Below are 27875 nucleotides of genomic sequence, written 5' to 3'. Positions count from 1 at the left end.
TCCATGGTTACATTGGATCACTCTGCGGCAAGCCAAGGTACCGCAGCCTGCAAAGAACCTCCTGAACATCCGGAAAGATAAAACTACGACTCCCAGAATGCAGCGCACCCCGCCTCTCCGGCTGCCCAATTACTAGGCTCCGTGGGCTCTCTCTTCATCCCATTGGCCAGCTCTCCCGGCGGGGAAGCGGGGCGGGGAGGGGAGAAATATAGAGAGTCCCGGATGGCGTATTTCCCGCCACCGCGAGGCGCTGCGTGGAAAGCCGGGAGAAGAAAAGCTGCCGATTGGATATTCGGTGTTCCGGTTTACGAGGAAGCAGCTAATTAGAGTGCGTATTTCACCCAGAGTCTCCGCCCCTTCCTCGAGGTACTCTTTGGTGGCGGGAAAAGCTCGGAAGTTTTCGTGCCGCCGCGGAGTCTACCAAGGGTCCTACACGCGGCTCTAGGGTAGGCGATTCCGAGGCAGCGAGCATGGCCGGGACTGTCGTGCTTGACGATGTGGAGCTGCGGGAGGCGCAGAGAGATTACCTGGACTTCTTGGATGATGAGGTGAGGAAGGTGAGGGAGGTGCGGGCGCTCGAGGCCCTGGTGTTCGGACCCCCGGGGACGGCGGGCGGGCTGAATGGTCGCGCGGGATGCCGCTCTTTCCGAAGCAGCGACAGAGCCCGGCAGCGAGAGGCCGGTCAGTTCTCCCTACTCTGACTGGCTGACTCGCTTTGCCGACGGCCGGCTGAGGAGCCTTCCGCCCGAACGTGTAACTCCTCGCTGTGAAATCAGTTGCTAATTGCCTCTCTCTAGTTGAATCTTTAGAGAGCCGTCTGGTAACTTTCTCCCCAATACAAGTAATAGTCAGGTCTCGCAAATGGCGACAGGCTTCCTTCAAGTGCAAACAAAATGTCAGCGTCCCCCTGGCCTTTTCGAAATTACGTCCTGCTCTTTTTGGGGGACAGGGTGGGAGAGGGAATATAGGTGAGAATCCATGGTGTTCGTCAACGTCTTACCACTGGGAGGAAAAGACCTTTCTAATTTGGCCGCATTCTTTTTCAGTTCCCAGTAACATGAAGATTAGGGGGTTTTGTATGCCACCCAAGATGTAAAACTATAGAATGTTGAAAGGTTGATGCTTTATCTGTAAACAAATGTCACCTTCTTCAGGCCTTCCTTTAGGTCCAGATATGAGAATTCTATATTATTACATACAAGATTGGGAAATGAAATACTTTGATTATATACGTAATTTTTAGATAAAAAGGCATTTTAATATATATTAAAAGTTCATTTACTTTACATTTTAATAAGGTTTTTATTTATTCTTTTAGTCTTCGTTTGAGCTCATTTTAATTCCCCACTAAAGCATACAGAAATATTTAATAAGTTGTTGTTGATATTAGGAATAATAGCATGGACCGTTATCCTTGAGAAAATTGTTATAATTCCTATAGTGTTGCAAATAGGCATTTTTGGAATCTGAGGCCAGGAATGAAAATGGGAGAAATTGATGAATGGATACTGGGGTTCAGCACTGCCTCAGAAATTGACTTGCTTATCTCGCTATGACAACTACCTTTGTTTTAAAATATCTTATTTTTACATTTGTGGTTGTGCTGATGTGTGGTGACTATTTTGCAGGAAGACCAGGGAGTTTATCAGGGCAAAGTTCGGGAGCTGATCAGTGACAACCACTACCGGCTGATTGTTAATGTGAATGACCTGCGTAGGAAAAATGAGAAGAGGGCTAATCGGTAAGTGGCAGGGGAATCGCAGGAAGATAACCCTCTTCCCCATGTCTGAACATGTCTCCCTTCCCAGGAGAGGACCCAGATGAAAAGTGATTGACTTAGGAGCCCTCATAGCCTCACCTGCTCCTATATTGTTGTTGTTTCTTCTTTCAAATGTAGGTGGTAACTATTTTCCTCTCATGTGCATCTCCTTCCAATGTTTAACTAGGTATCATTTCTACATCTTTGACAAGTTGAAACAAACATGACCCTTAGTTCTAATGTTATTATACTGAGTCTTGTAGGATGACAAGAGAAAGTAAGAACTGGATTTCCACTCCTTGGTCTTGACTTGGTCTTGATGGTCCAAGAATGTCCAATTCCTTTTCCAGGGTCACCTTTTTGGAGTTCTGTCCTCTCTGCCTAATTACTCTTTTTTTTGCCCATATGCAGCCTCCTGAGCAATGCCTTTGAGGAGCTGGTTGCCTTCCAGCGGGCCTTAAAGGATTTTGTGGCCTCCATTGATGCTACCTATGCCAAGCAGTATGAGGAATTCTACATAGGATTGGAGGGAAGCTTTGGCTCTAAGCATGTCTCTCCCCGTACTCTCACCTCCTGCTTCCTCAGCTGTGTTGTCTGTGTAGAGGGCATTGTCACTAAATGTGAGTGGGTTAAAGTGGGGACTGAGGGAATGCTATACTTCACAGGGCTGGAAAAGCCAAAAAAGGCAAAGTAAAACTGGGTAGCTTGTGGCTTCAGAAAGGTGAATGATTGAGATTATGGGTGAAATTTGGAGGAGTTCAGAGTGCGCATAGTGATTAGGGTGGAATCAGTTGTACTTAACATTTTACATAGATATGGTGATGTTCTAGATATAAATGCGAAAATGAGTATATGATAGGTAGTATCGAAAAAACTTAAACTAGTCAGAACCCAGTATTTGTAGTCATTGTAGGCTTGCCTGTGTTCATATTACATCTCTATCATTGTCTAATTGGATGATTTTAAATGCATGTTTCTCTTCCTAGGCTCTCTAGTTCGTCCCAAAGTGGTCCGCAGTGTCCACTACTGTCCTGCTACCAAGAAGACTATAGAACGGCGTTATTCTGACCTCACTACCCTGGTGGCCTTTCCATCCAGTTCTGTCTATCCCACTAAAGTGAGTGGAATGAATCAATAGGGCTTCTTTGGGGGTTGAAATCAGAAGTGCTTGCTAGCATACGAGTAATTGGGTAACATCTGAAATCTTGTAGAAGTAGATGAAGTGAATAAATAGTAAGGATTAATCCAAAGAAAAAGTTAATTATTGGCCAGAGTTTAATATGGAAAATTCATAATTCTTATATTTTAAAAAAGAATAAATATTTATTTTAAAAGATTGGGGAAATTGTGGAAGAGTTATAAGAAGGGAGAAAAATAATTCATTCTGCATAGATCTTTTAAAAAAAATTAAAATCTTATGTATCTCTTGTAATATGCTTTAAACTGAACATAGGAAAATACTTATAATATTACTATAAAATCTTTGCACATGTCATTTTACTGCATATATAATAGTCTGTCACACAACAAATATACCACTTTGTTAAGGTTGAATTCTACAGCCACTTTAGGTTATAGAAATCCCATTAATCTTGATGTTGGTTTTAGGAGCAGTTTGCTAGTTTGAGAGAAAGCTGGCATAGGAAAGCGTTCTTTTCTTAGATCAGTCTGAATTGAGGAAAATGCAAGGCCTTCTTACTTAATTAAACAAAAGAAAATATTTAATATAGATTACCTCATGTCTGAACTCATCCTATCAAAGAATGCTCCCCCCCATCAATTTTTAGTTGTGAGCTAGTGTATCCAAAATATTGCTAGTCTCTAAGAAGGACACAGATGTAAGTAAAACACAGTCCTTGTCTTCTGGCTTACCTTATATGTCTTGTAGCTTGATCCATAAGAGCAGTGGTGAGGGGTGGAATCACCAAATGCCCATCAAATGGAGACTCATTAAGTAAATTACTATAAATTCATGCAATGGGATGAAGACCAGACTGTTGTTTACAACAGCTGCAGCAGCAAAAAAAGGCAAAGCTGAGCAAACTCCAAATAAGATAAATCTAAAATATTATACCTTGGTATATCGTGATCATGCTGAAAAACAAAGGTAAAGAGAAAACAAAGATGGAGGAATCTAATATACAAATAACTAAAAGAATAATCTTGGAATTTTAACTGAAATATACTCTAACAGTCATTTAGACTACCTCCAAATGAAATGCTGAGAGATTTGGTGAGGTTAAGTGATTTGCTTGTGGTTCTAGTTAATGAGAGCCCTAAGAACTAGGACCTGTGTCACTTTACTTCAGGCTGGTTCTATGTGCTAAGACATCTTGCGCTCTTCTTCATTATGGTCTCCACTTTAACTTCTAAAACTTATCCAGGTACCCATATTTGGGCTAGAGAGTACTTGTTTTTGCTGATCACTGTGGCCAATCTTTGCTTGAGACCTAAAATACGTTACAGCAGATTTCTTGGAGGTAGTCTAGTATAGTGCTTAAGAGCCAAAGGCTTTTGAGTTATACCTGGTTCAAGTCCTGGCTCTGCTTCTTGTAGTGTGACCTTAGGGAATTTATTTAACTTCTTTCCTAGCCTGTTTCCCTATTTGTGAAATGTAAAAAATATCTGCTTTACAGAGTTGTTGGGATAATTACATTAGATTCATGAAATAATAACACAATAACTGATACAGTAGTAAGCACTCCATAAGAGATAGCTGTTTTTTTTTTTTAAATTCAAATGGCAGGGATGCAAAACTTTAAAATGGTTTTTATTGAAATTTATTATGCATACAGGAAAGTTCATATAATTGTACAGCTCTATGAATTTTCACAACCTGAATACACAGCATCTAAACTAGACTCTTGAGCTCCCACATTACCTAGTGGTAACCACTATGCTGACTTTTTTTTTTAACACTTTATTTTTTTTAAATTTATTTTTTATTATCAAACCAAAACAACATACAAACTTGAACATTCTTAACATACAAACATATTTCGTACATAGTGTACAATCAGTGGTTCACTATTTCATCACATAGTAGTTTTCTTTTCACCGTGATCATTTTTAGAACATTTGTATCACTCCAGAAAAAGAAAGAAAAAGAAAAAACACATACATACCATACTCCTTACCCCTCCCTCTCATTGACCACTAGTATTTGCATCTACTCAATATATTTTAACCTTTGTTCCCCCTATTTTTTTCTATACCATTTAATACTCCCTTTCATTGATCACTAGTATTTTAATCTACTCAATTTATTTTAATATTTGTTCCCCCTATTGTTTGTTTATTCTTAATCCATAATTTTTACTCATCTGCCAATACTGTAGATAAAAGGAGCATCAGACACAAGGTTTTCACAATCACACGGTCACATTGCAAAAGCTATATCATTATACATTCATCTTCAAGAAACGTGGCTACTGGAACAACAGCTCTATAGTTTCAGGTACTTCCTTCTAGCCTCTCTAATACACCTTAAAGTAAAAAGGGGATATCTATTAAATATGTAAGAATAACCTCCAGGAATAACCTCTTGTCTCTGTTTGAAATCTCTCAACCACTGACGCTTTATTATGTCTCATTTCTCTCTTCTCCCTTTCAGTTAAGAAGGTTTTCTCAATCTCTTGATGCTGAGTCCCAGCTCATTCTAGGATTTCTTTTTCACGTTGCCAGGGAGGTTTACACCCCTGGGAGTCATGTCCCACGTATAGAGTGGGGAGGGCAGTGAGTTTGCTTGCTGTGTTGGTTGAGAGAGAGATAGGACACTCTGAGGAACAAAAGAGGTTCCCTGGGGGTGACCCTTAGGCCTAATTTTAAGTAGGCTTAGCCTATCCTTTGTGGGGATATGTTTCAAATGAACAAACCCCAAGATTGAGGATTCGGCCTATTGATTTGGTTGTCCCCACTGCTTGCAAGAATATAAGGAATTCTCCAAATGGGGGAGTTGAATTTTCCCCCTTTGTTATCATTCCTTCAAGAGGACTTTGCAAATGCTTCTTTATTCACTGTTCAGATCACTCTGGGGTTTATCGGAACATGATGGTGCACAAACCTACAAAATCTGATGCCCTATTCATGGTTCCATGTAATTATGGTGTTCAATTAGGCTGTCCATATAAGTTATATTAGGAAATGCAGTAGTCAGAATATAAATTTTGTACTAAATAAGCATTTTTTTGCTTTAGTTTCACACAGAAGTTGAAATTTTAAAATATGAATGGCCATCTATTTTCAACACCCTGCAATATTGACATTCCTTTGTTCTTCCTCATGCAAGAAATATTTTTTAATTTGTACATTTAGTCATTATCGTTGTACACTCTAGGCATTCCTAGGTTATACCATCTCAGTCTTTATGTCTGTCTTTCCTTCTGCTTTCATTTGTGCCCCAGCCCTCCTCCCTCTATCATTCTCACATTCAGCTTCATTCAGTGAATTTACATTATTGTGTTACAATCATGTAGTATTGTACTATCTATTTCTGAATTTTTACAATCAGTCCTTCAGTTTTTTTGAAGAGTTTAAGATCTTTATCCCTTCAGCCAATTACCCAATATCTACCCTGTTTCTATCTCGTGATTGCTTCTCTTCTTAACTGAGATTCTCCAAGTTCATTCATTAACGTTAGTTCATATCAGTGAGACCATGCAATATTTTTCTTTTTGTTTCTTGCTAATCTCACTCAGCAAAATGTCTTCAGGGTCCATCCACATTGTTACATGCTTCATGACTTTATTCTGTCTTAAAGTGCATAATATTCCATTGTGTGTATATACCACAGCTTGTTTAGCCACTGATTTGTTGATGGACATTTAGGCAGTTTCCATCTCTTGGCAGTTGTAAATAATGCTGGTATAGACATTGGTGTACAATGTCCGTTTGTGTCCTTGCCCCCATGTCCTCTGCATAGATACCTAGCTATGGTATTGCTGGATTATATGGCAGTTCTATACTTAGCTTCCTGAGAAACTGCCAAACTGTCTTTCACAGCGGTTGTACCATTTTACATTCCCACCAACAGTGGATAAGTGTTCCTCTTTCTCCACATCCTCTCCAGCGCTTGTCATTTTCTGTTTTATTGATAATGGCCGTCCTGGTGGGTATGAGATGATATCTCATTGTGGTTTTGATTTGCATTTCCCTAATAGTCAGGAATTTCAGGCATCTTTTAATGTGCCTTTTAGCCATTTGTATTTCTTCTGAGAAGTGTCTGTTCATGTGTTTTGCCCATTTTGTAATAAGGTTTATCTTTTTGTTGGTGAGTTGAATGATGTCTTTATATATTCTGGATACTAGACCCTTACCTGATATGTCATTTCCAAATAGTCTCCTATTGTGTAGGCTGTTTTTTTACTTTCTTGACAGAGTTCTTTTGATGCATAAAAGTGTTTAATTTTGAGGAGTTTCTGTTTATTTCTTTCTTCAATGCTCATGCTTTGGGTGTAAGATCTAGTAAACTGTTTCCTATTACAAGTTTTATAATACATCTCCCTACATTTTTTTCTTCAAGTTTTATGGTCTTAACGCTAATGTTTAGGTCTTTGATCCATTTTGAGTTCATTTTTGTATAGAGTGGGAGGTATGGATCCTCTGTCATTCTTTTGCATGTAGATATCCAGTTCTCCAGGCACCGTTTATCGAAGAGACTGTTCCTGTCCTTGATGAGCTGCCTCATCAAAGATCAATTGTCCATAGATGAGAGGGTCTATATCCGAACACTCTATTCAATTTCACTGGTCAGTATATCTATCTTCATGCCAGTACCATGCTGTTTTGACCACTGTGGTTTTGTAGTATGCCTTAAAATCAGGTAGTGTGAGATCTCACTTCATTTTTCTTTCTCAGGATATTTTTAGCTATTTGGGGCACCCTTCCCGTCCAAGTAAATTTGGTTAATGGTTTTTCTATTACTGCAAAGCAAGTTTTTGGGATTTTAATTGGTATTGCATTGAATCTATAAATCAATTTAGGTAGAATCAACATCTTAACTATATTTAGACTTCTGATCCATGAACATGGTATGCCTTTCCATTTATTTAGGTCTAATGTGATTTCTTTTAGCAATTTCTTATAGTTTTCTTTGTATAGATCTTTTTTTTTTATCCTTAGTTAAATTTGTTCCTAAATATTTTATTCTTTAGGTTGTAATCGTATAAGTGGAATTTTTTTAATATCTCCCTCAGATTGTTATTACTAGTGTATAGAAACACTAAAGATTTTTGAGTGTTGCTTTTGTAGCCTGCCACTTTGCTGTACTCATTTATTAGCTCTAGTAGTTTTGCTGTGGATATTTGGGAATTTTCAACATATAGTATCATATCATCTGCAAACAGTGAGACTTTTACTTCTTTCCCAGTTTGGATTCCTTTTATTTCTTCTTCTTTTCTAGGTACTCTGGCTTGAACTTTGAACTCAGTATTGAATAACAATGGTGACTGTGGGCATCCTTGTCTTGTTTCTGATCTTAGGGGGAAAGATGACATTCTTTCCCCATTTAGGATGATGTTAGCTGTGGGTTTTTCATATATTTCCTTTATCATGTTGAGGAAGTTCCCTTCTATTCTTATCCTTTGAAGTGTTTTCAGTGAGAAAGGATGTTGAGTTTTGTCAAATGCTTTTTCTGCATCAATTGAAATAATTATGTGGTTTTTTGGCTTTGATTTGTTGATATGGTATATTACATTAATTGATTTTTTATGTTGAACCATCCTTGCATACCTGGGATGATTCCTACTTGGTGTTGGTGTGTGATTCTCTTAATGTACTGCTGGACTCGATTTGTAAAAATTTTGTTGATGATTTTTGCGTCTATATTCATTAGAGATATTGGTCTGTAATTTTCTTGTAGTATCCTTGTCTGGCTTTGGTATGAGGATGATGTTGGCTTCATAGAATGAGTTAGATAGCCTTCCCTCCTCTTCAGTTTTTTGGAAGAGTTTAAGTAGGATTAGTACTAATTCTTTCTTGAATGTTTGATAGAATTCACATCTGGACTTTTCTTTTTGGGGAGCTTCTTAATGACTGATTCAGTTTCTTTACTTGTGATTGGTTTGTTGAGGTCATCTATTTCTACTTGAGTCAATGTTGGTTGTTCATGCCTTTCTAGGAAGTTGTCCATTTTATCTACGTTGTCTAGTTTATTAGCATAAAATTGTTCATAGTATCCTCTCATTACCTCCTTTATTTCTGTGGGGTCAGTGGTTATGTTTCCTCTTCCATTCTGATTTTGTTCATTTGCATCCTCTCTTCTTTTTGTCAACCTTACTAAGGGTCCATCAATTTTATTGATTTTCTCATAGAACTAACTTCTGGTTTTGTTGATTTTCTTGATTTTTTCATGTTCTCAGTTTCATTTATTTCTGCTCTAATCTTAGTTATTTCTTTCCTTTGGTTGCTTTGTGGTGAGTTTGCTATTCTTTCTCTACTTCTTCCAAGTGGACAGTTAATTCCTCTATTTTTGCTCTTCTATTTTGATATGGGCATTTTAGGGCAATGAATTTTCCTCTTAGCACTGTCTTTGTTGCATCCCATAAATTTTGATATGTTGTGTTTTCATTTTCATTTATCTCGAGATATTTACGTGATTTCTCTTGTAATTACTTCCTTAACCCTCTCGTTGTTTAAGAGTGTGTTGTTTAACCTTCATATATTTGTTAATTTTCTGGTCCTCTCCCTGTTATTGATTTCCAACTTCATTCTTTTATGATCCAAGAAGGTGTTTTGTATGATTTCAATCTTTTTAAATTTATTGAGACTTGCTTTGTGACCCAACATATGATCTGTCCTTGAGGATGATCCATCAGCACTTGAGAAAAAGCTGTCTTGCTATTGAGGGGTGTAATGTTCCAGAAATGTTTGTTATGTCTAGTTTGATTATTGTATTATTCACATTCTCTATTTCTTTATTGATCCTCTATCTAGATGTTCTGTCCATTGATGAGAGCGGGGAATTGAAATCTCCAACTATTATGGTAGATGTGTCTATTTCTCTGTTCAGTATTGTCAGTGTTTGCCTTGTGTATTTTGGGGCACTCTGGCTCAGTGCATAAATATTTATGATTGTTATGTCTTCTTGTTGAATTGTTCCTTTTATTAACACATAGTGTCCTTCTTTGTCATTCAATTCCCTGCTCATATTTTTCCATTCTTTTCCCTATATTTTCTTTTGCTTTTTGGATTTTTAGATGTCCCGTCCAGTTCACTAATTCTGTGTTTTGCCTCTTGAAATCTAACATTGTAGTTTCCATAATTTTTTTCATCTCTTCTCCTGTGCCTTTCATTTACCATAATCTCTGTGATTTGTTTTTTCAGACTTTCAATTTCTTCTTTTTGTTCATTCCTTGCCTCCTTTATATCTCCCCCAGTTCATTGATTTGAACTGTTAGAACATTCTGAATTAATTGTTTCAACTCCTGTATCTCATTTGAATTGTTGGTTTGTTCCTTTGGTTCATATCTTCAATTTTCCTAGTATGATGTTATTTTTTTGCTAGTGTCTAGGAGCTTAATTTCTTTAATTAGTTTATTCTGGAGATTGTTTTCACTCTTTTGCCTAGAATTTTCTTGCTGGATACTTTGTTATCTGTCTGTTCTTTGACATTCAGTTTAGCTTATTCTAGACCTCTAGCATAGGTTTTAACAGATCAGGATTTTTCAGTTCTTGTTTTCTTGTTTCTTGCCCTGCCTGTATGGTGCCTTTTTTTTGCCCCCCTTAGCAGGGTCTACTTAGGTGTTAAAGACCCAAGTCAGATTTTCCCAGACCAGACTGGCCTTTTTCAGGAGGAAAGAGTCACCTGCATCAGTTTTCCCTGAGGGTGAGACACAGCAGGTTGACAGACTTTCCTGTGAAGCCTCTAAACTCTGTTTTTCCTATTCTGCCCAATATGTGGCACTTGTCAGCCTGTGGGTCCCACCAGCATAAAGTGATATGATACCATTAGCTTCAGCAGACTCTTCCTTCTGGGGACATGGTTGAGACAGAGAGGTTGTAGGCTGACTTTAATGGCTTCAGTTTTCCTGTCCCTAGGGTCTGAAATCCTTGAGGGAGAGATTCTACCTGAGCTGGGTCCCACCCCCCTCCTGGGGAAGGCACAGCCTCCAGGGAATTACTTCCTTTCTCCTGACCAGCCTCTTTGTCTCTCAGACAAGCTTAATTCCACCCTTGCTTGGGGCAGTTTGAGCCTTAGAAGCCTTGCAGATGTATCCAGAGAGCAGTCAAGCTGTAGAAAAAGAAACAAAGCAAAAAAATAAAGGAAAAAAAAATCCTTTTCAGAGCAGGACCCCATCCCCATCCCTGCCTCCCCACCCCGTTTCTCAGGTTTGCCAATCAAGAGCTCAAATTGGTACATTGCTCTATGTATTTTCAGGTCTTTGTGCCCCCTCTTTTTCTTCAGGGCCTACACTCTTTAAAGTATTTTGTGCTGTCCAATCCAAAAAATCCTGTTTTTGTTTTTTTTTTTCTTTTCTTTTCCCATCAGCCCTGCCCCCTCTGTGCCAGGGCAAAACCCAGCAACCTTAGCTTTTACTGGAGGTTCAGCTGAGCTAAGGGTCTATTTTTGGTAGTCAGAATTTGCTAATTAATTCTACAATTGGAGCTTGGTTGAGCTAAGTCCTTGCTGTTAGTAAAGTCTATTTCCTTTCCCCTCCTGGAACCAGCCTGTCGGGGAGGGGTGCTGGCCTCTGCTACCTGGGGGACTCAATGGTTCTGGGTGGGATCACAGCTGGTTCAGCTTGTCCAGACTGGTGTGTGCTGTGTGTTTGGTCACCAAACACACTGATGTGGCCCCAGCAGTTGTTCTGTGCTGTTCCTGGTTATTTACTAGCTGCTCTGGAGTATGAACTAAATTCCACATCTCAGTAAGCCGCCATCTTGTACGCTGTTCCCACTACCTTGACTTTTAACAGCATAGAATATCTGTCCTGATTTGATACTTTATTTAAATTCTTTTTTGTGTCGGGTTTCTTTTGTTCAATTATGTTTGTATGATTTACTCACACGTTGTGTGGGTATGTTTCATACATACCCTTTGCTATATAGTATTCCTTCACGTGAATATATTACATTTATTTGACCACTCTGCTATTGATGACATTTGGAGACTTTATAATTTTGACTATTAGGAATAGTATTGCTTTGAACATTCTAGTACATGGCTTTGGTGAATGTTTATGTTGGGTATTAATTAGGAGTGCATATACTGTGTCATAGTGTCATGTTCAACTTTACTAGAGAAAATAACAGTCTTAAGTTAGATGTTAATCTAATTTGTGGTATTACATCCATGGTCCTTTCAGACTATGGATTGTTCTTCCCATTAGATGGTTAGCTGCTAGGATAGAGTTATGGATGGAAAACTTTGGAGAAGGTATTTGGCTTTTTGTTGTTGTTGTTCCTGTATACTAAAACCTCATTAAGTTATTTCCAAATAATATTGTTTCCAACAACAGATCAGTATGGTATTTCTAATACAGGGTTGGGATAACTACTGTTTTGTATACCTTTCTAGGATGAAGAGAATAATTCTCTTGAGACAGAATATGGCCTTTCTGTGTACAAGGACCATCAGACCATCACCATCCAGGAGATGCCGGAGAAGGCCCCAGCTGGCCAGCTTCCCCGCTCTGTGGATGTCATTCTGGATGATGACTTGGTGGATAAAGTGAAACCTGGTGACCGAGTCCAGGTTGTGGGGACCTATCGTTGCCTTCCTGGAAAGAAGGGAGGCTACACTTCGGGGACCTTCAGGTAAAGAATCAACTGTCAATGTTTGGAATTTTGTTGGCAGCTTCCATTTCTGGTAATATTCTTTCCATGGTTTGCCATATTCCAGAGTTATATCTGACAGATGGAGCACTGTACCGGTTGGGGAGGCAAGATACCTCTTTTCTGGCAGACAAAACTGATGAAAAAACTATCTTGCACCACAAGTGGAGAGCTGCTGCTAACATGATTGCTGCCTCATGATTTGTGTGGTAGTTTCTCATTACCTCCTTATCATACACATTTCTGTCTGAAACTCTGTGGGTCAAGTAGCAATAAATAAATTCCAGAGGCAAGGCATGATTAGCATATGGGGTCACCACCTGAGAAAAACTCAGTCATTAAATTCAGAACTTTTTTTTTTCCTCTAATTTGCTGTTCTATGTTAGTAGCCTAAAAGGCTGCTGTGAATATAGCTACTGATGTTAGGAATTGAAAATAGTAGACTTTTCTTATTCTCTTTATCTCAGGACTGTCCTAATTGCCTGTAATGTGAAACAAATGAGCAAGGATGTTCAGCCTTCATTCTCTGCTGAGGATATAGCCAAGATCAAGAAGTTCAGTAAAACCCGTTCCAAGGTTTGGCATCCTTTGGGGGAATAGCATCATGCCTTAAAATTAGGGATTTGAGGGTTGGAATTGGTTCGGGGTGGATGGCCATCTTTTGTACTGGGTCAAGAGGAAGGTCAAGATTTCTTTTTTTTTTTTTCTAGAGTATTGGTGTTAGCTTCTTTCAGTTTTATCCCAGTCAGCAAGTAAAAGGATACTTTTTGTTTTTTTAACATTTTTGTTGTGCTGCGTGCTGGGTTGCTAAGTGAACCTAATACACATATTACCGTGAGTTAAAATATCAGCATGTGTGTTGTTGTAAGAATGAATTAAAGTTATTGATGACAGTGATGAATTATTTAAACTTAAAATATTGTCTTATTTTGTTTTAGTTTGCCAGTTTGTTTTTCTCATCTTTTTTTTTTTTTTTGTGGGGGGGGCATCCCTGATTTGACAATTGAACCTGGGTCTCCCACATGATGAGTATTCTACCACTCAACCACCTGTGCACCCCTGTCTTCTATTTTTTAAGATGGGTTAGATAAGTTTACTTATTTTTCCTATGCTGTTTCACTTGAAAAATACAACTTTGTAATATCTTTGGAGAATTAGGTTTATGAGGTTTTCCTTGGGTACGGTTTTTGTTTCATACTGGAATTATTTTCTAGGCAAGATTTTAGACTTTGAGAAATCTTTTCCAGTCATTTGTGTTGGATGGCTGAAGTGAAGATTTCACTGGAAGATGGGAAAAGAAACACAATGGTAGACCTTTCATAGTCCTCTCCATATTTATGGAATTAACCAAAATATATAAATGTATGATAAAAGTTAGTACTGAAGCACATTTTTATTAAACTTCAATTATTTTAAATATAGGAACAATTTTTTTTTCCTCAAAATTAAGCCTCTAAGCAAGTTTTGGAATTCACGCTGCCTTTCTGTTAATGATCTGTCGATGTGATTTATCTTAGAGCTTTGCAGGTAGGAACAGTGTCTATGTTTGTTTATTTCTTCAAGTATTTTCTGTAGGTTAAAAATATAAAGTGGGAGCTCAGCCAGACCCCACTGAATCTTAGTAGGCTTTTCACTCAACTGGTTATCCCTTTTCTAGGATATCTTTGACCAGCTGGCCAGGTCACTGGCTCCTAGCATCCATGGGCATGACTATGTCAAGAAGGCAATCCTCTGCTTGCTTTTGGGAGGGGTGGAACGAGACCTAGAAAATGGCAGCCACATCCGTGGGGACATCAATGTCCTTCTAATAGGTATGACATTGGGGATTAGCTTTAGATTCTTGGTCTTAGCTTGTTAAGTGTGGTTGTAAGGATCTGCAATCTTTAGGATTGTATATTCGGTTTCTGGCAGTATTATCGTTACTGAATTTCATGACTTGAAATATCTAAAATGTTATTCCACAAAATGTTAAGGGGTAAGTGAAGGAGATATTAACAACCAATTATTGAGTGTCTGTTGTTGTAGGAGCTTTGCTAGAAAAAGCAGAAGTTACTGGGGGAATAGTTAGATGTCTTTTATCAGATCCTAAAGAGTCACCACTGATCCCACCCAATTACAGGAGACCCATCGGTTGCGAAATCTCAGCTTCTTCGGTATGTTCTTTGCACTGCACCCCGAGCTATCCCCACCACTGGCAGGGGCTCCTCTGGAGTGGGTCTCACAGCTGCTGTCACCACAGATCAGGAAACAGGTAAGAGGGTAAGGGTCCTTAGCAAAGGTCCAGCAGTAAGGTTGAGCACAGAGTCTTTGAGCTTGCCCTAGGCACTGGCTTATGTTGGGAAGATATAATTGAGAGGTTCTTTGGGTCCAGATTGAAGGACTGAGTATCTGGCAATAGTGGCCCTGTATTGACAAGAATGTCTCCTAGAAAGAGTTTCAAAGTAGAAAGCTTGGCAAATTGGGAGGGAAATTAAAACGAAGATTGTCCTATCCTATAAATTAGAGGAAGAAATTTGAAGACCACTGAAAGAGAACAGAGGTCTTGTTGGGAAATCACTTGATAGGGATTAAAAGAGGAAATCTACATAGGAAATTTGAAGGAAGCCAGCTGTTAGGAGTTCAAAGTAGGACAAGGGAGACACTTGAGGTTAGAGCTGAAAGGGTGACCCACTTGGGTTTCTTTTGATGTACTTTACTACATTCTGATATGCTACAATGAAAGACACGTTGGAAAGAGGTTGAAATCCCTCCCCTCGGTCTCCTACAACCCAGACCTTAACATTTATTTTTACCTACTCACTTCCCAGGTGAGCGGCGTCTAGAAGCGGGGGCCATGGTCCTGGCTGACCGAGGTGTGGTTTGCATTGATGAGTTTGACAAAATGTCTGACATGGACCGCACAGCCATCCATGAAGTGATGGAGCAGGGTCGAGTCACCATTGCCAAGGCTGGCATCCATGCTCGACTGAATGCCCGCTGCAGTGTCTTGGCAGCTGCCAATCCTGTCTATGGCAGGGTGAGTGGAAATAGGCACTTAACCATTGTTCTCACCTTCCTTTGGCTTTACTGAATAACTGACCTCAGAAGTTTATTTTGGGACCTGAGGGAGGATAAGGCCAAAGACTAAAGTAAGCTTATCTTGTTATTGTCCTTGTTTTATTGTGGCCCTTCCTCACTTGTATACATCAGAATCCCCTGGAGTTAAAAGTTGCTTTTAAAAAACACAGAGAAGAAAGCAAAAATGGCCTGCAGTCTCAGAACCCACCTAACCTGTATTGACATTAAAATAAAAGTACTACATGCACATGATAGCAGAATTTATAATTGGAATAGCAAAGATATAATATGAAAAGTAAAGCCTTTCTTCTCTCTTCTGTCCTTTTCCCAAGAGATAACCATTAATAACTCTTCGAGCATTTCAGGAAACAAAAATTAAGGCATTTACCAGCAAATACACCATATCCTTGTTGAGAATTTTCTCTTTATCTTTGGTTTGTAGCATTATAGCTTACCATAATAGGCCTAGGTATTTAAAATCAACAAGTTTCCATTTGATAGGTGTTTGGTGGTTTCCTTTTATTTTTTCTCGTTTCTCTTACAAATGAAGCTATAATGAACTTCTTTTTATATGTATTTTGTACATTTGGGAATATATAGGATAAATAGTTAGCAATAGAATTGCTGGATACAGTTTTATGCATTAATATTTTGGTGGATACTGCCCAGTTGCTCTTGTATAAGATTGTACCATAATTATTCATTAAATAACACTTCTGAGTGCTTTTTTATTTATTAACTCCTTTCACCCTCACAATAATCCTGTGAGGTGTAGGTATATATTATACCCATTTGACAGATGAGAAAATGGAGACTTTGCTCAAGGGTCACAAGCTAGAAAATGGCCAAGTCAGGATTTGAACCCAGAGCCCATGCTGTGCAGTTAATATTTCTGATACATGGAAATAATCTGTTTTGGTTGTGCATTTTAAACATCAGATGTCTGGGCCTCAGCTTAGAGTTTCTGAATTCAAATCTCTGGGTAAGATTTCTTGCTAGCTGTGGTTCAAAAGTGGTCCAAAGTTTGGTACTAATGTGTAACCTGGGTTGAGAACCATAGTTTTATAGGTTATGGTAATAGGTCATTCTGAAGAATGATACTGGGAAATATAGGGGAGAAAGTGGCAAACTCATTTCTGAAATGTGAACATGTCCAAAATTATTACTGATTTTACCCAGAGACCCTCTGACTATCAAGTGTATGTGGATGGGTAGGCATCAGCTTGATAGACCCTGAATTGAAAGAGTATAGAGATTCTTGAATCCCAAGGAATAATTCCGTTGATTCCTAAGACATTATGATGTATAGATCATTGACATTTTAGTTAGGATATTACTCATTACCAGCTGAGTAAGGGACTTCAAGGTTCCCAAATGCTTCTCCACCCACCTTATACTGTCTTTTTAGCAAGTAGGGCAGAGGGAATCATCTTTGGGTTGCAAGGAGCAGAATAAAGCTTGGCAAGAGCGGGATGGTGTTTAAATTCATACTCAACCTGTAAGAGTTGCCTAAGCTAGTAAGTGGGGCTTAATGTACCTAGGAGGAAGGTGGTAGGACTTCTGAGTTACTTAGGTCACCTGGGCTTCAATTTGAGAAGGATTGTGGATAACAAGATATAATTTAGTCCCTTAATGGATTTAAAATATGTCTTTACTGCTACTTGTCTTTTTTTAAAGGTCTGGCTTTACATTGTCACTTACCCAGCCTCCTTGTCCTTTCTTCCTACTGATGTTATTTCTATTTCCCTTTTTCTTATGTTTAGTATGATCAATACAAGACTCCTATGGAGAACATTGGGCTGCAGGACTCACTGTTGTCCCGATTTGACTTGCTCTTCATCATGCTGGATCAGATGGATCCTGAGCAGGATCGGGAGATCTCGGACCATGTCCTTAGGATGCACCGCTACAGGGCACCCGGGGAGCAGGATGGCGACGGTAAGGCCATGACAAGAGTAAGACTGACTAACGGAAGGGATCCTGAACACATGTAGTTAGTTCAAATCCAACTCAGGCAGTGGTGGGTATTTTAATATCTGGGTTGATCTTGAAGATGCCCTATCCTATCCTATCTTGTCAGCTCCCCTTCTTGCTCTTTGGAGGTTTTTCGGTCCATTTCTGAGTGTGGGAATACCTTTGAGAATCTTCTGTTGGCCAGATGATTGGTGCCACCTTCCTTATTTGCATGTTTCACATGTCTGTTTCCTTCTGGGTCCTTGCTTTGTGGGTCTTGACGCTTCCCTTCTTGTGCTATAGAAGAGGGAATTCCACTGATTTAAGCTCTTTTTTGTTTTTCTTTCTCCTATCTTGGGTTTTCTAGCTATGCCCTTGGGTAGTGCTGTGGATATCCTGGCCACAGACGATCCTAACTTTAATCAAGAAGACCAGCAGGACACCCAGATTTATGAGAAGCATGACAACCTTCTGCATGGGACTAAGAAGAAAAAGTAAGCATGCCTCATACCTCTCCTTCAAGGGAGATGTAATGTCATCAGAACACATGTATTTCTTAGCTTCATTAGGGTATCGTGCTGCCCAGACTGTGGTCATGCTTGGATTTGTAACTATGTGGGTCTGATTTCTTTTCTGGTTCTTCAGATAAAAACCCTTTATCCTGACCTGTTGCCTATAAATGTCTGGGTGATTCAGCTCAGGTTCAGATCTTTTCCTAAAACAGAAGACTTTGCTTATATGCCTTAAAGATGATTAGTGTGTTATGTCACCTTCATCTATATGAAGGATTGCGCGTGTCATGTAGCCATTTTTTGGTGACTTTATAAAAGGATCGGTGGGTAGCAAGACTGGAGACTTTTCAAGTGGGTTTGGATAAAGGAAAATTATCCTCAGAATCTGAAATGTGGGATTCCATACCTATTTGGCCATGGTATAGCTGGAGGCATAGCATAATCATCAGAATTATTGGTTTAACAATGCAGAATCTGGGGTGGGCCATGGTGGCTCAGCAGGCAGAATTCTTGCCTGCCATGCCAGAGATCCAAGTTTGATTCCTGGTGCCTGCCCATGCCAAAAGAAAAAATGCAGAATCTGGTGTGAGGAGATGGAATTTGAGTCCACTTACCTTCTTTGAGCATAGTTTTCCCATCTATAAAATAATACTTAGCCTATCTGTCTACCTCATGAGGTTGTAAAAATGAATAAGAATATGTGAAAGGACTAGGGGTTGTGAATAATGGGTTCTAGGACATGTCTCTGCTTTGCCACTTGACCTGGGTTTCTCTGAGGTGAGGCAAAGCCACTACCTCAGGTGGGGTGGCAGGAAAGGGGGACTTACTGTGTATGGGCCCAGGGAGAAGATGGTGAGTGCAGCTTTCATGAAGAAGTACATCCATGTGGCCAAAATCATCAAGCCTGTCCTAACACAAGAGTCGGCTACCTACATTGCAGAAGAGTACTCACGCCTGCGCAGCCAAGACAGCATGAGCTCAGACACTGCCAGAGTGAGTACACAAGGGAAGGATGGGCCTGGAGTTCCTTAAATACGTGGTTGGAGAAGAGGTTCCTGCGTTCTGGGAGCTTTGAAGGCCTTTGAACTTAGTGCTTCATCCTTACTTTTTCTTTCTGTTCTAAATGGCTTCAGTTACACAGTTTTAGTCATTTCTTTTTACAAATGAAAATGAAATAACAACCCCAGAGATAACATTTATCTCATTAGTTCAAATGACATTGGTCTCCAGAAGCTGTGATTCATTTAGCAAACACAGTAGCAGCTTCTGGGAACAAGACTCTTTTCTTTCATGCAGTATTAAAATATTAAGAGTTGTCCTCAAGGAGCTCAGATCTGTAAGGGGGGAGCAGAAAGGGAGATAAATATATAAAGGTAGATAAATATCTGTCTATCTGTAAATATACATATACACACTCATGTACATATAAATATATAGATATGTTTACATATTTACATAAATACAAATATATACATGTAGTTATAAGTGTGTCCCTCAGTCCAGTACTTTTTATAAAAAAGAAATGAATTTGAAGGAATGAGGGAATACAGATGAAGAAGCTATTAATTGTTCCTTTAGACTTCCCAGAAGTATGTCAGGAAAGACTTGCCAGAGAGTGTTGGTTATGTGAGCTAGACTTTGATAAATATGTAGGAGTTTGGCAACTATGTTGTTATTCCAAAACTATTTCTAGAAATCTAATAGAACTTCCCTTGAATTTGTCTAAACCTGTTGGGGAAGTGTAGTCCATTCAGAATTTTACAACAGAGAGGCCCAAGTCCAAAACTCTCATTATGTGACATAGATTCTCAGATTTAAACATGATCCCATATCATTACTCCAGTCCCACAAGAAATCCCTGCTGGGACTTACTTAGCACATCCAGCAGCAGCATGCCCAGTACATCACTACATTGAAATGTTAGAATATTTTTCTATTTATTGTGTTCGATACTGCTTCCCTATGATTTCTACCCCAGGTCTTAATTTTATTTTCTGGACGAATTCTCCAGATTAAATATCTCCTTTTCTTCTTTTCTGATGTGATATGTTCCAGAATGTCAAAGGCTGTCTTGCTGTAGCTAGAACTGACTATAATATACTATTGTAATTCTTAGTGAGATTGGTAAATCCCTTAGTTTGGATGCTGTATTTCTGCTACTGCAGGCCAAGATTTCATTAGTTTTTAAAGTTAATTCAGTAATTGGAGCTAGTAATGGAATATATAACCTCCAAACTGGGTAGGTTTCTAAATCATTCAGAAGTTTGGTGAATTTATTTAAAATGTTTTGGTGTGGGTAACTTGGAAGTAGGAGTGACCAGGACACATCTCTAAAAGATCATATAGTGGAGGATTGGGAGGTATGCTAGAACTAGGGCTAGGTTTTGTTCCTAACTCTGCAGTTAACTTTTGGACCTTGAACAAATCCTTTTGTCTCTCAGGTCACAGTTTCCTTATCTATGAAGGGGGAAGTTGGATAATGTCAGGGATGCTTAACTTGGAAGGCAAATCATAATTGCCTAAAACTTTAAAAAGTACACCTACCTGGACCTCAGTGCAGGGATTCTGATTCATTATGCCAAGCATGCCATTCAGACACTTACAAGAGATAAAATCACCCCCTTTGATTTGGTATATATTCTTGAGAGAAGAATTAAGTGAGTTTACCTAACTGTTAAAAATTTGTCCTCAGATTTCTTCTTTTCTACTCTTCCCCTGAACAATTTACTTTATGCTCTTTGAGTTTCATTTTCCTCATCTATAAAATAGGGTATTGTTATCTTCCATTCCAAGTAATTAAGTGTTAGATGACATGACAAATATAAAAAAGAAAGTTTCTAGTGCATTGTAGATCCACAATAAATGATTATTTTTATCTCTTTGCATTTTATTTTATTTTGAAATACTTTTAAAGTTACAGGGCAGTGGCAAAAATAGTACAAACCCCATATAGAGAACTCCAGCATACTCCTATTCCCCATTGCCCCAATATCCAGAGCACCAATTTTAACATTTTGTCACATTGACTTTATCATTCTTATCTGTCACTCTTTTCTGAACACTTGCGTGTAGGTTTGAGCACTTAATACTGCTATATATATTGCTTAAGAACAAGGCTGTTTACTTACGTAACCACCTTAAGTGCAGTTATTAAATTAAAGAAATTTAACATTGGTATAAAGCTTACAGTCTATAGTCTAGTTTTTTCATATGTTCCAGTAATGTCCCTTTGAACCTTTTCTCCTCCCTTGTTAGATCATATTCAGGATCATGTATTGCATTTGTCATTGTTTCTTTAGTTGCTTTTTTTTTTTTAATTGTGGGAACATATACACAACATAAACTTTTCCATTTTAATCACTCCCAAGCATACCTTTCAGTGGGACTTATGAATCCAAAATCACTGATTTATCATTACATTTTAAAATGTATTCACCTTTTAGATTTGTAGGAAGTGAGAAGTGGAATTACAAACCAAAAATACAGTAGTGCTGGCATTTATATTTACCCTGTCATCACCCTCACTGTAGATCTTTATTTCTTAATATGGCTTTAGTCTGTTGTCTTTTCCTTTCAATCTACAGAACTCTTTTTAGCATCTCTTGTAGGGCCAGTTTAATGGAGACAAGTTCCCTCAGCTTTTATCTGGGAATGTCTAATCTCTCCCTCATTTTGGAAGGGCAGTTTTGCTGGATATAGAATTCTTGGTTGACAGTTTTTGCTTTCAGCATTTTATTAAATATGTCATCCTACTGCTTTCTTGCCTCTTTCATTTCTAATAAGAAATTATTTTATTGAAGCTCCCTTGTATGTGACATGTTGCTTCTATTGCATATTTCAGAATTCTCTTTGGCATTTGACAGTTTGATTATAAACTGCTCTGGTATGGGTCTATTTGGGTTTATCCTGCTTAGAGTTTGTTGAGCACCTTGGATGTGTATATTTGTGTCATTAAATTTAGGAGGTTCAGCCATTATTTTTTTGACCGTTTGCCCATGTCTCTCTTATTCTGGGTCTCTCACAATCTATATATTGGTATTCTTGATGTTGCCCCACAGGTTCCTTAGGCTGTATTCACTTTTGTTCATACTTCTTTCTGTTCCTCAGATTGAATGATTTCAGTTATCTTATCTTCAGGTTTTCTGATTCTTCTGCCAGCTTCAATGTGCTGTTGATCCCTTCTAGGGGATTTTAAATTTATACTACTGTCATCTTTCACTCTGTTTGGTTCCTTTTCATAATTCCCATCACTCTATTGACATTCTGTTTGTGTTCATCCGTTGTTCTCCTGATTTCCTTTAGGAAGTTTTCCTATAGCTCTTTGAGCATATTTAGGACCATTTTTAAAAAAGTCTTTCTCTGGAATGTTCCAGGTTCTATCCTCCACATTGATTAAAATGCTTTAATTTTCTCCTTTACCTGGGCCATTGCTTCCTGTTTCTTTATATGTTTCATTGCATTTTACTGTATGTACCTTTTGCTCAAACCTAGATATTTTGATATTTTAATGTGTTTTTGCTGGAATTTAGACTCAGGTATCTGTTCCTTATAATTGTATCCAGCTAGCATTATGACAGCGTTTTTCTTGCATGCCAGAAGCTAACCAAAAAAAAGAAGAGGAAAATACCTCTCCTAGTCTTTGCAGATTGACCTGTTTGAACACTGTCCTTAGAGGCTTATCCATACAGTGAGTTTAGAAAATAGTTCTAGGCCAAGGTATAGGGGTCTTCCTGATCCTTTTTGCTAGTTTTCTCTTGGGCAGGTAGCATTGACCCTAGGAATTCCTCTGTTTACATGATTATTAATGTCCCCTCTTCTCTACCAGACAGTTTCCTCAAGGACCTGGGCACTGTCCTATAGCCAGTAATCCCTTCCCCCAGGGAACATGACTTCACTGCTCTCTTATTCTTGGGCCCTCTTGGGCATATGGTTCAGTTCGAAAGCTTTGTGAGCTGCCTTCTACAAGCTGGGCAAATTTTGGGAAGACATGTCCCTCAGGCCACCACCAGACAGATTGTGTTAGACATACATGCTGCCAGTATGTTCACAAGGGTTACTCTGGAACCAAGATCAGGGATCTGTACTGGGAGCATGGACTAGCTCCCTGATGAGCTGGTGAAGGTATGGAGGGGCCAGACAGGGCACCAGATCTGTTGCTTTTAAGTAACCTTTTTCTTGATTTGGTACTCACCCTGATACTGCAACCTTTTAACTGTTTTCTAGAGCTTTGAGAAAGATGATTCTGCCAGTTCTTGGTGGTTATTCCACTCCTTCATGTCTATAATCCTTCTAGCATTTATCTTTAGCTGTAAGAGGCCTGTTTTTTAGTCTTCTTCCCTGTTCACCTATTCCCCACCTTCCTAACACTCACATTTCCTTGGTTTTTTTTTTGGTTGTTGTTATCTTTATAAGGTATCTGTAGAAACAAGAGTTTGAACTCTTTGCTGGGACTTCCTGGACCTTTTTTGGTAGCACCGTTACGTTTCCCTTTCTGTACATTGGGAAAGATGGGCATGCCTAAATCTGGATAAGCAGTCCTCTCTTGTTTTCTTGTCAGACATCTCCAGTTACAGCACGAACACTGGAAACTTTGATTCGATTGGCCACAGCCCATGCCAAGGCCCGTATGAGTAAGACTGTGGACCTGCAGGATGCAGAGGAAGCTGTGGAATTGGTCCAGTATGCTTACTTCAAGAAGGTGAGGATTCACATGCTTGACCAGCTATGAAAGGCTTTTCTGAATAAATTATTGGTGCACGGTCTTTACAGTCTCCAGAACTGACATCTGCATTTACATTGTCAAAAGAAAGCAACATTTGTCTGCCAGTGTTCATTTTACCTCTTTCCTTCCTTTGGAGCTTGGAGTATCAGTAGTTCTCAGCCTGGCTATAAGTGAAAAATCAGCTGGAAATCTTAAAAATACTGATGCTAGGAACCCTGGAGATTCTATTATAATGGATATATTCTACCTTAAGACAGTTTTTTTTGCCTCTTAAAAGGGTGGATGTTTCCAGAATTTACCTTGATGCTCTTCTTCTTCTTCCTTCTATACTTTTCCTCCTGGAGGTCTATTCATTTGTTCCATTTGCACCTCAAAACTTGTGTCCAGAGTTGAGCAATCAAACTTACCTCTCATCCCGTTTCCGTGTTTTGGTTTGTGATGTTGCATCTCTGTCATTTTAGATAGCAAATGTTGAAGCGTTTATTTCCTTTTTTTTCCTTTTTGCCCACCCTCTACTCAATTTAGTGAATTATAACCCTTTGGGAGTTTAGTTGTGTGGGAGATAAGCTTCCCTGCCTTTTTCTCTTTGCTAGGGGTAGGGTTGCCCTTAATTTTAATTAAATACCTGATTTGTAAAGAACTGAATTGTTTTCCACTTAATCATTATGGAATGGACATTGTTTTTTTTTTTTATTCAGGGCTTCTATGAGAAAGGAATTGACACACCTGTTATTTTTTTAAGATGGACAACACCCTATTCCCTTACCCCTGGAATGTTGGTACAAAAGAATTAGATAGGTCATTAGACCCATGGAAGCCATTTCTGCTGAAGATGCAGAAGACACTTTTTTATTCACAGATCTTTATTCAGTTCCCCAGTATCAGTGACTCATTCATATCTGGATTGTTCCTAGGTTCTGGAGAAGGAGAAGAAACGTAAGAAGCGAAATGAGGATGAATCAGAGACAGAAGATGAAGAGGAAAAAAGTCAGGAGGATCATGAGCAGAAAAAGAAGAGGTATGATGGGGCAAAAAGAAGAGAGAGATTAAATGACTCAGTTTGGGACTGTGGAAGGGGGTGGGGATTGGATCAAGTGCTGCTTGTTGACATCATCTTCCTGGAAGAGCAAAGGGAAGGAGCAAGAGCAAGCAGTCCCCTCTACTACTGTGTAGATCATCAGACTGTGTATGATGCTTTTGACATCTTTTTGGAAGCAGTAACCTGCTCAATAAGGTTTTTGAATATGTGTTATTGAAATTTCATCCTCAAGACTATTTTTTCACATCATGCCTATAGTGGTATTTGTAGGTGAAATGGAAAAAGAGCATTGAGATGTAGGGCCTGTTTTGTGTTCTAGTACTTTTTTCTCTTTCAGAAAAAGCACTTTGTACAGATCTAGACTTAGTATTTCACTTTGATTGTAGGTGGTTCTATTTTTTTTTCCCTGTGGTCATGGGCACAGGACAGGGATCCCCAGAGCCTTTTTCTTAACTGTTTAGGAGGAAGACTCACCTCTCAGATGCTAAGGAAGGGGACTCCTATGACCCCTATGACTTCAGTGATACAGAGGAGGAAATGCCTCAAGGTAAGTGAGCATCCCCTGTTGTTCAGAGAGGTTGTTCCTTTAACGTTGTTCTATCCACTGCATATTCTTTTTTTTTTTTAAATATATCATTTTTCTAGTCAAACTTTAACAAATATACAAACATCCTTGATATACACACATTCTGTACATACTGTACAATCAGTGGCTCATAATATAATTACATAGTGGGTTCCCATCTTGTTCCCTCCTTGAAATCCTATCTAGGAGGTTTGTCTCAAGAACTTCATGGGATACCTATGGTAAAAGCTTGGGAAAGTGAGGTTTACTTGATTGATTACTTTCTCCTCAAAGAGCTGTGCTTTTTTGCCAAACCTAGTTATGTATGTTGAGGGCCTTATTCAGTAGGCGTTTCCCTTTATTCTAGTTGTTCTGTCTGGCCCGGTAGGAAACTTAGAAAGCATGGGTGTCCTGCAGACTGGATAAGGGATGGGCAGTGGAAAAATAAATTCTGGTGTTTGTGAAAATTGCTTTATCTTGGTGTTTTCCCATTCTCTCCTAACTATTATTAATCCTCTGAAGTTCACACTCCAAAGATGGACTCTCAGGAGACCAAGGAGACCCAGAAGGTGGAGTTGAGTGAATCCAGGTGAGGAGGGATACTGTGTTTATGAGTTCCATATGGCAGTGTGACAAGGACTTATTCCTGGGGAAAGAATATGACACAAGCTGGTTATCAGTGGAGCTCAAAACTGGAGACCCAAGAATTTGTAAAATATTCTATATTCTGATTATAAAATCAAATATGCAGAAAAAATTACAAGAATAAAAAGCTTTTGTCTATCTTTATCCAGGTATCCCCAGTTGTTCACATTTTATAGTTTTTAAAAATTAATAATTCTCTCTGGGAATTTTAAGTTATTTTGTACTTGTAGGGTCAGGGATAAAAGTCTTACAACAGGGACAAAATTGTGTCTTATTTATATCTTTCCCTTATTGAATTGTAGCCATTTGCTTTGAAGTAAAGAATTCTTTATCACTCAGGTTTTAGAAAGCATGCTTGTCTGTAAATTTCAGTACTGGACACCAGTGAAACTCCATAACTACTGTTAATTTTTTTGTTTTTATACACTTAAACATCACAATTGAAAACACACAGTGTGTTTACTGAGGAAAGTTTGGAAAACAAAAAGTACTTAAAGCAAAAAACATTGAAATCAATTGTAATTCCACCTTCCAGAGACCACTAAAAAAAATCTTATCTTTAAATGCTTTCTATAGTTTTTAATGACTACATAGGGTTTCTGTAGTATAGATGTGTCAAGGTTTATTTAATGCATTCTCTAATGGACATTTAGGTTGTTCCGTATAATTGTTGTGTATGTTAAAGCAGTCTTGTATTTATCACTGCGCACTCATCCAAATAACTCTAAGATGCATTCCTAGAAATGGAATCCTGGAGTCAAAGGGTAGGTGCTTTAAAAAATTTTAGTAAGTTGCTAATTGTCCCCCCCAAAGTTACCACACCAGTTTACATTTCCACCAACAGTTTATGGCAATGCCAATTTCCCACACTCATAGAGGGCCTCTAATTTTAAAATGTCATTTCTCAATGTGCATAGAACTCTAGAGGACAACGATTTAGCTTTAGGGGGAAACTCAGAGTGGAACAGCCACCACAGGCAGAAATATGAGTGCAAGAATATTGGGGTGACCTGTACTGTATTAATACCTTGGGCTTTCTGAAGGAATACCTTGCCTGGGAGCATTTGGGTTTGTTTAGTCAACCTTTGCCCTTTCTCTTGTCTTGGGCAGGTTGAAGGCATTCAAGATGGCCCTTTTGGAGGTGTTCCAGGAAGCCCATGCCCAATCGGTGGGCATGAATCGCCTCACAGAATCCATCAACCGAGGCCAAGAGGAACCTTTTTCTTCAGTGGAGATCCAGGCTGCACTGAGCAGAATGCAGGATGACAACCAGGTCATGGTGTCTGAGGGCATTGTCTTCCTCATCTGAAGAGGGCTCATCTCCGAACGCGGGGGGTTTTGCCAAAAAGGTTTCTCCAAAGCTTTCTGTCCTCCCCCACCCTAGCCTTTGCCTTTATTCCCTGAATAAGTGTTAATTAAACTGATGATGAGGGACACCTGTGATGAAGTGGAATTGGGACGCTTTGGAAACTAATCTGCCGCTGTGTAATGAAGGAAAAGTAAGCGGTGAAGTATTGTGACTGTTAAGTCTTTATTGCACGGCACTGGATCTGTCTCTTCATTTCCCATTCCCAAACTAACCAAACTACTGTTTTTTGTAAATGATATGTGACTTCTGACTATTTTGGGGAGTGGGACACAACTTGTTTCTCTTCATCCTTTTTGTGTTTTTTTTGGCTGATTGTTACTGTTTTTTCTTTTCCAGAGCACTTTGGTCTAATATAGGTTTTGGGTTGTTCTGTGCTGGTGGAGAGCTTTGAGGACTGTTATACAAAACAAAGATTTTTGCAGTAACACCTGCTAAGACTGAATATGTCTTTTCGACCTAAATAAATATCTGGGAAGTTGAA

General features: G+C 38.9%; 1 protein-coding gene across 2 annotated transcripts; it reads left to right on the top strand.

Moving 5' to 3' along the window:
- Positions 1–162: 162 nt before the first annotated feature.
- Positions 163–27875, top strand: MCM3 (minichromosome maintenance complex component 3). Of its 2 annotated transcripts, XM_077162052.1 has the most exons (17): positions 181–548; positions 1629–1741; positions 2171–2379; positions 2746–2876; positions 12276–12514; positions 13000–13108; positions 14190–14343; positions 14652–14783; positions 15340–15548; positions 17353–17527; positions 17910–18036; positions 18897–19047; positions 23612–23752; positions 24691–24794; positions 25277–25362; positions 25903–25969; positions 27136–27875. In XM_077162052.1, the coding sequence occupies exons 1-17, from the start codon at positions 471–473 to the stop codon at positions 27332–27334; spliced, it is 2424 nt and encodes an 807-aa protein (XP_077018167.1). In that variant the 5' UTR covers positions 181–470; the 3' UTR covers positions 27335–27875. The 2 variants fall into 2 exon arrangements, with proteins under 2 accessions (XP_077018168.1, XP_077018167.1); XM_077162053.1 differs by lacking the exon at positions 1629–1741 and having other exon boundaries at positions 163–548.

The sequence above is a fragment of the Tamandua tetradactyla genome, chromosome 5 (assembly GCF_023851605.1).
Source record: "Tamandua tetradactyla isolate mTamTet1 chromosome 5, mTamTet1.pri, whole genome shotgun sequence".
In the NCBI taxonomy this organism is placed as follows: Eukaryota; Metazoa; Chordata; class Mammalia; order Pilosa; family Myrmecophagidae; genus Tamandua; species Tamandua tetradactyla.
This window is presented reverse-complemented; position numbering and strand designations above follow the sequence as displayed.